The sequence below is a fragment of the Manis pentadactyla genome, chromosome 6 (genome assembly GCF_030020395.1).
Source record: "Manis pentadactyla isolate mManPen7 chromosome 6, mManPen7.hap1, whole genome shotgun sequence".
Lineage (NCBI taxonomy): Eukaryota > Metazoa > Chordata > Mammalia > Pholidota > Manidae > Manis > Manis pentadactyla.
In genome coordinates, this window is record NC_080024.1 from 28,502,746 (window position 1) to 28,514,976 (window position 12,231).

Here is a 12,231-nt window from a genome sequence, read left to right on the forward strand (position 1 = left end):
GGTATCACAATGTAAGGCAACTATCCATGATTTATTAATTGAAAAAAGAGAGATAAAACTGTTGCATTCATACTGGCTGTGCTGCCACAGCCTCGGCACCGGTTAGTTGTGAGGCCCCTGCACTTAGCCCCTTAGGAGTATAAGAGAGTCCTGACAGCATCATGCACTGAAAGAGGAAGAGCAAGACGGTTCAGGAGCCAACAGAATTACAGACCTCAGGTGAAGAGGAAGAGACCTGAGAGAAAATCTGGCCCATCACTCTGCCCTTAGGCAAATAACCTCAGTTGCTTTTCTTAGAAAATGGGTATTAGGAAATTAAATGACTTTCCTAAGGTCAAAGAACTAGTAAATTGTGGAATTACAGACTTTTAATAGGAAAAGGAACTTCACTGGTCAAACAGCTCCAGGTTCCTGAAGCTCAAGTGTCTCTAAGAGCTATGAGAGTCAAAGAACCAAGTGAACTTGATAAAAGGCAATAAGGAACAGTGGGGACTACAGCAAACTAGTCATTACAATCTTCACTTACGGTATTTAAATCTGAGTTTATCAAACCACTAAGGCAAGGTTTGGTAGGCTGTCAGTTTATAATCCCTAAAAGATTAGATTCTAGTCTAACTCCTCAATTTTACAAATGAAGAAATCCTATGCTTAATTCAGCACAGGATTTACTAAGAGCTCCCTCAACAAAACCTGAGTGTTGCCATGGGTCTGGTTCAAGAGCTAGGGAGTTTACTAAGGATGAAGGTTAAGGTGGGGCTGGTTTCTTCCTTCCATTTGGAGTAAAAGGAGAGGTCCTTTCTCTCTCTCTACCCTCTGCCCCTTCTGATTATTCCTGCGAAGTGGGCCAAGCCTCACTGGGCTAAGAACCTTCAGGGGTGGTGCTGCCAGCTCTGTTCCCATCCTTCAGGAGAAACTCTTCTGCCTAGTTTCTCCTCCTCCTCTGACCCACTAGAAGGAGCTTCTGACCCAAAGTCTCAACTGGCGATAACATACCCTCTGACAACCACCATTACCTGTGGCTGCCTATGTTTTCACCCAAGGATCTCAGGGAAGACTGGCCAGACAGGACAGAATCTTGTGTCCAGGGACACTTGATTTCCCCTCTATTATGCCACCTCTCACTGCCTTTCTTCTATCACCTTGAGTTGAGCAAACCACTGCGGTTTAATAATCTAACAGAAATAAAATATAAAATAACTCACTTTATCCGGTCTCTTAATTCAAGCACCAATCCCTAGCCTACACTCATCAAAAGAGTATGAAAATGGAAGAGATGACTGTGCAGATAGGACAGAGAAAAAACAGTCAAGCTCAGCTTATCCAGCCACACTGACAGTTTGCACCCAAACAAGGACACAAGGCCAAGAGCAAGTGGCAGCCCACCATGGCAGTGACAGAATTCTGCAGCCAGAGGCATGCACATCACATACACTAGCCATCCCAACAACAGATACAGAATTCATTCACAGGGTTGAAACTAACCTGTGTTCTCCTGTAGGTGTTGCAAAGTGTTATCTGCTAAAACCCAAGGAAGTAATTAATAAAAAGAAAGTCAAGAGATCTCTGTCTGGCTTAAAGTTTAATAAAATGTTTAATTTTTCTAGGTATCAATAAACTTTCACTACCTACATACAGTTTCATTAATTCTGAAGAGTACCTGACTATTCCAAACAGCAGAGAAGCCAAGTCAATAAACAACCTGGCAAGCACAAGGACTGTGGAAAATCTCTTACACTGAGGGGAATGAAGTAAGAACACTGTCTTACCTAATACTGCTGAAGACTGCTGCTGGAGTTCCTCATTAAGCTGTTTTTTATAAGGTGTAGGTGACCGCACAGATTGCGTTCTTGAGGGGAGCTGAGGGCTGGCCCAACTTCCACTCAGAGACTGCTGCTCTCCTTGGCCCCCTTCTGCTCTCTCTGTAGCAAAGGAAAGCTTGACATCATTTGAAAAACCAAGACTCAGTTCAGCAAATAGAAGGAAGTAGATGAAATTTTTCCAGAAAAAAATGTATGTACGTATTATGAACATAATTAAAAATTAGGCTTTAAAAAACAATTCAAAAAAGTGGCAAAATTACAGGCCAATAATCATATCCTTGGTATAGGTGATCTTCAATTTGTTTTACTTTTCATTAGAAATATCTTGAACACACTAAAGGAAATAAAATGCAAGATTCACATGAAGGCTGAGGGGTTTTTTGGTCTCTTTTGTTTATGGAATAGACCCCTTGCATTATTAAAATAGTAGACAGCAAGCACTCAATAAACATTTGCTAAATAAAATAGATTGTTATCTTATGATGACTACATATAATGTGGTATCCTGGATGGGATCCTGGAACAGAAAAAAGACATTAGGTAAAAAGCGACAAAATATGAATGAAATACAAACTTTAGTTAATAGAAATATACCAATAATGGTCCATTAATTGTAGTAAGTGTACCAGACTAATGTAAGATGTTAATAATGGGAAAATGGGTGTGGGGGCATAGGAAAACTCTTTGTGTTATCTTCCCAATTTTTCTGTGAATATAAAACTAAACATAAAAAAAATTATATTGAAAATGGATTACAGGAGTTTTTATAAAACTTTAAGTATGACTAATAAAAGTTAATACTATTAAAATTTCTTCTTAGTTAAACTATTAAACCTCCAAATTCCTTACAAGAGGGATTGTTTTCTAATGCATTCCGACTAATACAGCCCAATATAAAGCAAAAGATGTAGGCCAAGTTTTAAAACTTTTTTCTCCCAAGTAAAAAAATAATTGCTTAAAAAGATCTGACTTAAAAACTATCTTTTTATTTGTTATCATTACATTTACACTTTATCCTAATGGGTTTAAGTCAGCAACAGGCCTACTGATAATCTCAATTTTTGAAAAAATAAGAACTTTTCCACCCACATGCTGATCCTTGTAGTTTCCCAGCTTTAATTAAAATCTTTTGGCTATTAACCCCTAAAAGAACAAAGTCCAGTCTGTGAACTGAAGGAGGGTAAAACATATTAAGAAAGGGAAAAAAATAAAAAAGAATGCTAACTTTAAAAAAGAGGACTGCCTTTAAACATTAAGTTTTCAATTAAGATCTTCAGTTACCAATAATAAGATCATAGCAAAAATTCTAGCTTTCTCTTAAGCAGTAAACCCTGAGACCTGTAATTAAAACTATCTCCTTGTTAATATTTCGCTTTCTTGAAGCATGAAAGCTGAAAATGAGAATTTCTGAGGATTTAAATTGTAGGTTCTCGGATCTTTAAGAATGTCTTACCTTTGTTAAATCGAAAGAGATTTACAAAAGAACTATATGCTGATTTAAAAGGAGGTTCGTCCTGATCAGGAGTCAAAGGTTTAAAGTGGGTGAGATGAGAAGGACTAGTAGGAGATCGAGGCAAATCATTAGCAGAGTCCAATGTTGGGGAAGTCTTATCATCTGTGGCCATTTCATGAGTCTAAAAAACCAAAGAAATAAACAAAAGATGTAAGTTCCTCAGGAAGTCCAAAAGTTGATTTCAAACAGCATCCCTAAATATCTGGAAATCTGACTGAAAATTCAGACCTCTGAAAAAACAGAGTAAATCCTTTTGGTTTAGCATATACTTCAAACTAAGTCTTGAAAACACATCAGTCTAGATCATAAGGAAGAGTCTCAGTCACCTAAAACTGATTACATAGGCAATCTTTCAACATTGCTATTCAGATTACAGAAAATATCAAATTATTAAAAATTTGGAGGTGAGGCATAAATGTGAGCAGTTGAAAAGTCTTCACAAAATTTATATATTTTTCATTTTAAGATTTTCTGATAAAAGACACTGAGGGAGGGGTGTGGGAGGGCGGGTGGGGAGGGAGGGAGAAGGGGATTGAGGGGTATTACGTTTAGTACACATGGTGTGGAAGGTCATGGGGAAGACAGTGTAGCACAGAGAAGACAAATAGCAAATCTGTGGCATCTTACTACACTGATGGACAGTGACTACAATGAGGTATGGGTGGGGACTTGATAATATGGGTGAATGTAGTAACCACATTGTTTTTCATATGAAACATTCATAAAAGTGCATATCAATAATACCTTAATAAAAAAAAAGATACACTATTATAGAGGAAAACTGGTTTTTCACAAGCATATAAATTCTCAAGTTTTTTTTACTTATTTCAATTTTTTCCTTTTAAAAATTATCTTTAAGGAAAATGCAACAAGCATCCCTTGCCTGTGACACTTCCATGTAACTTCAAAAATTACCTCAAGCTGTGCTTCATCACCTTGAGAACCATCCAAAGCTATAAGCTGTTCCCCATTATCTTTCCTCCTACATACACAAACCTGTTTTTTCTCCTTTCACACCTAAACGGATATTGACATTAAAATTAAAATCTTACAGGGCTTTTTGAATAGCCAAAAATCATAATTCAACCAAAGCAGTAAAATAACCGTATCACCAGATGGAAGTTATGGAAAAGCAATGGTGTCTATCTTCTGCCATACTAATACTTCACATAAAAAAGAAGAACTCTGTGAATTAGGCATAACTCTAGGCATTAAATTCTATATTCTGTAATCTAATTTATATCTCAAAACTGCAATGTACCATTTCATTTTATGTTTACAAAAATTCTGGGAGGCACATAGAACTGGCCTTATTACATCTTACCTTTTAAACAACCAATGTACACTGAAACTGAAACAACTTTCTTCTGGGTCAATTAATCAGTGGTAGAGCTGTAACTACTCCTGACATTTCACCCCAGAATTCTCCTTTAGATCGAAATTATTTTTGTAGCTCTTTACAGACTTCAATTCTAATCTATCTGAATTCTAACTACTCAAGACACTGCATAATTAATAATTTAATTGATTAAACAAAACAGAAATGAAATCACTTACTTGGAACAGTACTTGAGCAATAAATGTTTATTGGAATGGAGGAGGGGTGGGGGAAAGGAAAGGAGGAAGAAAAAAAGGAAGGAATGGGGTAACGGGGGAGGGAGAGAAGGAAAGAGAGAGGTAAGGAAGGTCTCTAATACCACCTTCTATTGGGGAGGGCAGTCAAGAATCCTTACCAAAGTGTCATGACTGTCCAAATTCCAGCAAAAAAGTTGGGAAATAAGCTGGTGATTGAGCAAATGTAAACTCAAAAAGGGAAAGAGGGATGGGGGAGTACTAGTAAGAAAGGATAATGTGATGGCAAAAACAACCCTCAGGCTTCAGAAAAACATCCTACATTCTACTTTGACACAAATAACACTGGAAGCAGAGTTAGCAATCTGCCTACGGAGTCTTAGCATTACTTCTAAGGGTCACCCATATACAAAACTTATGAGGCTTTGGAGATGTGAGGATAAAAATTACCACGAAAACACTAAGCAAGTAAGTCTCTGAAACATAAATACAATCACACAGAGTTAATCTTAAAAATTACATAATGATGCCAGGATCCTGAAAAAACTACTTTAATAATTCTTATTCTCTTGTAGCTTATAAACTAGACCTCTTCCCTGATACGTAGTTAGAAGTATTAACCTACTCATCCAAAGACCAGTACTTTTCCTCTTCTCATTTGAAGGCTAGTCAAATATTAAAATGTAGAAATAAGCCTGATCTAACAGCCATACCAAAATTTTAGCAGGTGAAAATATCCAAATATCATCCCAGTCATTTCTAAGAATAGTTTTTAAAATACAGTCCAAATACATCTAATCATGCAAGCCAGCTGAATACCAGAAACGTTAGTTTCCATCAATAAAGATTTTTCATTCAGTTTTTGATGGACCTGCCAACAGAAACACTAAAGGCAAACCACACCATTACCGGTATTAACTCTTCCGAGAAAGAAAAAAGGCAGCACACCGAAAAAGTAGCCTGGCTCTACAGAAGAGACTCAACCCAATCTTTGTCACAAACCCAACCGAAAATTTTTATTTCTAAGAATCCTGATAGAACAGGAGTTTTGAAGTGGCAGAAACGAGATTTAAACGAATTAGAAATGACTCAAATAATATTCAAGAACATCTGAAATAAGAGTGCAATACAGCAAACTACCTCTACTGTCAACATTGCACTAATTTTACAACAGATGTACTGAATCAATACATAATTGCACACACACATCAGATAAACTAAAATAACATGCTTTATACAGAATCCTGGCATTTCTCAGTATTGCTGGAATGCCTGAAGAATTATGACCTTTACATTGGACAAAAGGGCCTTAATTCCTAAAAAATGTCCATCACATTCCATTCTCATGCAAAGGGAAAATATTAATTGGTAAATCTAGTCTCCGCCTTAAGAGACTTTGAAACCTAAGTAGAAATGGAAGAGCCTCAAATAGCAGAAGCAAGCATTTAAGGAGGTATAAACATATTCGAAACCCCTGTATTGTAGTTGTTTCTGTAGTTCATGAACTTTCTTTTCGATTCAATGGATACACCTCTGACACACAGAGCTCATCCATCAGAGGGAAGAATTGGGCTGTGCACCTCCGAAATAATAAGCTCAGACACACAAAAAAGAGAGGGGCAGGGGAACCTCAAATATTTCCCAGGAAACCTCTTCAGGAGCAGCCCCACGCGCCTCCCTTCCCCACTCGCCAGACCAGAGGCAACCGGGCAGAGGAGCCGACTAACTGCGGGTACAGGTTCTCTGTCCTCCCTCCCCAGCCCGGCCTCCAGGCGCGGTTACAGAGCCCAGCTCTCGCCTTCACTTCAGCCTTCCCCTCGGCTCTGGCCGCGGAGTTCCCCAAACCGGCCTTCTTCCCCGTGCTCGGCCCCAGTCGCCGCGCGCCGGGCCCCCCCTTACCTGCGCCTCCCGCCCCGGCCCCGCCGGCCACCCTCCACCCCCGCCGTCGCTGCAACCCCTCCGGAGCGCAAGAGACCGGCTCCTGAGCGAAGGGCTGGGGATCGCCAGTGGCCGGCGGTTACCGCAGGAAGCAAAGCTACTTACACGGTTGATGCGGTTTCTCACTTCCCCCCAAGACTCCGCCCCCTGTTTCTAATGTCCTCCAATCCTCAACGTTCCCTGACGCCCGCTCCGCCCTCTCCTCCCCGCCCACACGGCGTTCGCCTCTGATGCTCAGGCAGAAGGAGTACGGCCCAGATAGAGTCGTCCTCAACCATTTTGGCCGCGATTTGGCCGCCTCAGCTTTGCGAGAGGAAGCCAGGGCGACTGCGCGTGTGAGCGTCACGCGTGCCGGGTCACCGGATGGGTGCGGGCTGGACCGCAGGCGGCTACCGTATGTGTTCGATGAGGTGAGCACTCATAATACGTTACCGCGCTCAGCCTTCTCATGGAATTTTACTCATTTCTGTAATACGGAGAACTTGTGTTGAAAGCGAAGACTGTTCTCAGACTTGAGACTCCGCCAACAATTTTCATGTGACTTTAAATAAATTACTAACTTCCTTAGTCCCCAAACCTCTTATCTGTGAAATGGAACTAATAATAATAATAATACCCACCTCACAGGTAGTTCTTTGAAGATGAAGTAAAATTGTTTGTCAAGCATTTGGTAGTGTCTCACCGAGAGCAAGTGATGTCAGCGCTATAGGTAATCTTTTCCTTCAAGGTTTGCGTTGCAGAGGCTGCTGCAAATAAAGTTACCAAGCCCCATCTTGTTCTGCTTGGCTGGCATTATCCATCATTTTGTCCTGCTATGAGTATTGCGCGGATAGGTGAGAAAACAGACCAAAACCTGCTGACTGCGATTGGGCTTGGCAGGGGCGGTGAGAAGGGAGATGAACCTCTGAGTGAGGTGCTACTTTAATTAAATTCTGCACTCCCTTTCCTCAAGCGTTTTGGCAAACCCCAAACCCCTACCCAGTTTCCCCTGTGAGTTGGTCTCAGCCACTGGAGAGTAGCATCGAAACTTGAAGGCTGATATCAGTACAAATTCTGGTCACCATCCTCAGCTGGGCTCCACAACAATCATACTGGAGTCGGTAGTCAGCTTCCAGTTACAGTCCTTACCACTGCTGTTCCACACCAGCACCCATTTACCATGGCTATCTATCATTCTCAGCAAAGAACTCATCTAACCGAGTAAAAAAGCCTAAGTTATTGAGTGTGATCCTAAAAACCTACTCACCCCCACCACAACTACCTGCATCCTCATCTACCCTAGCCTGCCTCCTGCACTCATCTGGGAGAAGGGCCCTCTTCCTCCCCAGCTCAATCCTCCCAGCCCCCCGTCCACCCTCTCCTATCTCACCTGAGAGCTTGCACCTTATCTTCAACCTCTTCTTTTCCAACAATCCTTCCTCCTCAGACCTTGAACATGCTCAAGTTTCTGCCTTCTTAAAAAAAAAAAAACAAAAAGTTCTCTCTTGTAAAAGCATGCCATACGTTAACATTTCATAAACCTACAATAAATTATAAATTAGACCCAGAGATCATATGAACACAATAGATGACCGTCAAGACCCTAATATATCTAGAAACTTCATATATGTTGTTGAAAGATAAGCTGAGACATTAAAAATTTTAAGAGTTCAAATCCATTTAAAAGGACAGTTCCAAACCAGAATTGGTTAGGAGTGCTCCACCACAGGAACCAGGGGAAACACTTTTATAGAAAAGAGGCAAAGCAAGATTATTATTTAATTGGCTACAGCTTACTGCAAAAGCCTTGGTGGCTGTTTGTGATTGGCTGTCCTTAGGTTTCAAGTTCATAACCTGAAGGCTGACAGGCTTAGGCTTTGGTTTGCTTACATAGGCTACTAAGGCATGAGAACCACTTCAGTCTGATGGCAAAACAAAATGGCCATTCGACGAACATTTTTTGAGTGACTAATTTGATGAGCAATGTGTTAGGCACTAGGGATAAAACTGTGAACAGAACATAGTCCATGTCCTCAAGAAGCTTATGGTCTAATATCTGTATTCGCTTACTGTTTATTTTCTGTGAAAAAGAGATGGAAAACATTTGGGGGGGAAATAATTTTAGATTCTTACCTCAGACCAGATGTCAAAATCAATTCCAAATGAATTTTATCTGTAGAGAGACTTTGTGTAAATATCCTTCTCAACAACTTTTATCAGAGCTCATATTTATGATCCTGGTTGGGTCAATTATTGTAATGATGGTGCTATTGATGCCAGGGTTCTTGTCTGTGGAGACAAAGAATGAACTTAGCAAACACCCAAAATAGGAGAGCCAAGGAGAGGCTTTTATTTAGAAATAAAGTGAGAGGAAAGAGCTCCTGGCTTAGGCCAGGAGGGGACAAGAGAACCCGTGGTGGTGCGTTGTCTAGGGGATTTATAGGCAGTTGAGGATTTTGGGGAATTGAGGGCTTAGGGTGTGGACTTGTACCACCTGCCTTGTCCTCAAGGTGGGCTGGGTTGTTGTCTGTCTGCTAGGGCAGTTTACAGGGAAGTCACGGGTTATGCTGAGATACCCTTGCAGAACACTCAAAACATTCTAGGCCAAGTTGCTCCTGGCCTTTTGACCTTTAACTGATCTCACTGAAGATGTCTATATTCCTAGTCTAGTATCTTTACCCTAGAGAATTACTGTGACCTTTACTTTGCAGAATGCTGAACACAGTTTAGATAGGAACTTTACATTGTTACATTGCTTTGACTGTAAATATCTTTCCTTGCTTTTTCCAGAGGCCCTCACCCTACTCTGTCTAAGCCCATGGTCCCTGTCTCACTATGCTTATCTTCTACATGTATTAATTGCACTTGTGCTGAAAATAAATAGCTTTTCCTTCTTTTTCTTCTTAAGTCTTGATTAGTATTGTTGAAGTAATTAAACAAGGAGCCTGTTCAACTGAGATGGCTCTAATGCCTTAGCAGCCTATGTAAGCAAAACAAAGCCTGTAATGCCTCAAGACTATGAATTTTGAAACCTAAGGACAGCCAATCACAGACAACCACCTAGGCATTCCCAAATAAGGCAACTGCTTAAGATGCAGCCAATCAAAGAATTTCTTTTCTTCACCTCTTTACTATAAAAATGTTTCCTCTAGCTCCTGTTAGTGAAGTGCTTTTAACCACTTCAAATTTGGTGATGCCGCATTATTGCTAAAATAATTTGTAATATGTCTCGGTTTATCTTTTAAGAGTATCAATAGTCTTACGATTTTTTCACAAGGTGTTATACTTCATTACTGCCACTACTCATTTGACAGTCAAGTTCCTGATTTGCCCAGTGAGAGCGTCTGAGTGCTGGCTCCTGCATCCATTTGACATGCCTCCATAACTTCCCAATCACTTCCTTACTTTCAGACACAATAAAATATCTTTAACTAGCCTTGCTCCAGGCCTAGAATCAGTCAGTTCTCTAAGGAGCCCTGGTTCCCTTTAGTAGGGAGCAAAAGGTGTTTTTAAAAATCATGAAATTCGGTTTCTGGCTAGGAAGTAATGAAAATGGCACTCCCACACTGCGTGGGAAAACGTGAACAGGTCTGTTCCTCCTAGAAAATGATTGATGGATCTAACAAGCACGTGAAAAATGTTTATACTCCTGACGCAACAATATCAATTCTAGCAATCTAACCTAAGGAACTGATTTGAGTGCAAAATAAAGTATATTTTAATATGTGCATCATAGTTATTTATTAAATAAATAAATAGGAAACAAATTTCTAGCAACACAAATATGAAATACAATCAAATGATGGACAATTATGCAACCATCAAATAGTATGCTTACTAAAACTTTGTAAAGCTCTCTTCCTCACTTCATAGTTGACCTTGAAAAAGGTTTCTTGTCTCCCTTTCCCTACCTCCGATTCACACTTCAATCCCCTACAGTATGGTTTCTAGCAAAATTATTCTGATAGAATTATTCTTCTTCAAGTGCATTCATGTGGTCCTTCCTGATACCAAAATTATTTTTAAGCTTTGTTTTCCTTGCCTTCTTTGTAGTAACCCCTCTCTTCTGGAAATTTTCTCTTCCTTTGGCTCCCATCAGGCTCTGCAGAGTCCTCGGCTATCCCCCAGAGAGTCCTTCTCATTCTCTTTTGGAGGCTCCTTTTCCTTCATCTGGGTCTTAGAGATGTTTAAGTTCCACAGAGTTCTTGCTGAGGTAGACTTTCCTTCTCACTTTGCACCTCTAGTGTAATACACTCCATGGTTTCAACTATTATCAATACATGCTTTATTAATTCGCTAGGACTGCCACAACAAAATGCCACAGACTGGGCAGCTTAAAAAACAAAAATTAATTTTCTCACAGTTTGAGAGGCTGGAAGTTCAAGATCAAGGTGCTGATTAGGTGAGTTTCTCCCAGGCCTCTCACCTTGGCTTGCAGATGGCCACCCTCTTGCTGCATCCTTGCTTCTTCCTTCTGTGCACACACTTTCTGTGCGTCCAAACTTCCTCTTAAAAGAATTCCAGTCAGACTGGATTAGGGCCCATTCATATGACCTCACTTATTCTTAATTACATGTTTAAAGGTTCTATCTCCCAATACAACCACATTCTGAGGTAATGGGGGCTAGAGCTTTGACATAGAATTTTTGGTAGGGACACAATTTTGTCTATAACAATGCTGAAGATTGTCATATTTCTCTCTCCAGTCCAGACATTGCATGTGGACAGCAATATACAAGCATACTATTATTCTACAAATGACTATCTAAAATAGCCCCTCTCCCCCCATGTTTTCAAGAGTAAGAAATATGCAAAAATAATTTACTGCAAGGGACATAATTTTTTTTTAATCTGTTTTCTGAGGCTTCACAAATTTAGTACAGTTTCACTACAACCCAGATAATAATCTCCTCATTATCTTTATCTTCCAGTGCGAACAATTGGACTTATTCATAGTGTGTATAGGTACAGCAGCTCTAAAGACCTAGTCATAGTCATTGATGGTGGCGAAAATTTACTGTGCATGACTGCTTTAGTAATTGTTCAATCCTTTGCATTTTAGCTGCGCATAGAAACCCCCAAAGTAACCCCACTGTCGCCCGAGTACTCTGCCTTTTGCCAAAGACGCGTTCCAGTCTACACTTCCGGGGCGTGAGGGGAGGGGAAACTCACCCCTCCCGACCCTAGGTTTTTACAGAGCCCGGGACGCCCCTGGAGGAATGGGTCTCAGAATACGTACTCCTCGCCTGCAGGTGGCATCCGCGTCCTTCCTGCGCGGAGGGCTGCGCCCAACCCAGGGGCCCTGCCCCTTCCCCCGGACCGCGAAAGCTGGAAAGACCGCGGCAGTAACTTTGGCGCAGGGCCCCAGGGCACGCCCCTGACCCTGGCCACGCCCACCTCGGTAGGCCG

At 40.8% G+C, this 12,231-nt stretch overlaps 1 protein-coding gene across 12 annotated transcripts in view; it reads right to left on the minus strand.

Annotated features, from left to right (window-relative positions):
* Positions 1 to 12,202, minus strand: part of LOC118929814 (1-phosphatidylinositol 3-phosphate 5-kinase) — a 103,340-nt gene extending 91,138 nt beyond the window's left edge. For 6 of the 12 annotated variants that reach the window (XM_057503636.1, XM_057503635.1, XM_057503632.1 and 3 more), the window contains exons 1-6: positions 12,062 to 12,202; positions 11,184 to 11,330; positions 8,213 to 8,297; positions 3,274 to 3,454; positions 1,767 to 1,919; positions 1,483 to 1,515 (exon numbers count right to left, since the gene is read on the minus strand). In XM_057503636.1, the coding sequence (XP_057359619.1) occupies positions 1,483 to 1,515; positions 1,767 to 1,919; positions 3,274 to 3,445 (358 nt within the window). In that variant the 5' untranslated portion in view covers positions 3,446 to 3,454; positions 8,213 to 8,297; positions 11,184 to 11,330; positions 12,062 to 12,202. The other 6 variants (XM_057503634.1, XM_057503633.1, XM_057503628.1 and 3 more) reach the window with 5 other exon arrangements.
* Between the last annotated feature and the right edge of the window lie 29 nt (positions 12,203 to 12,231).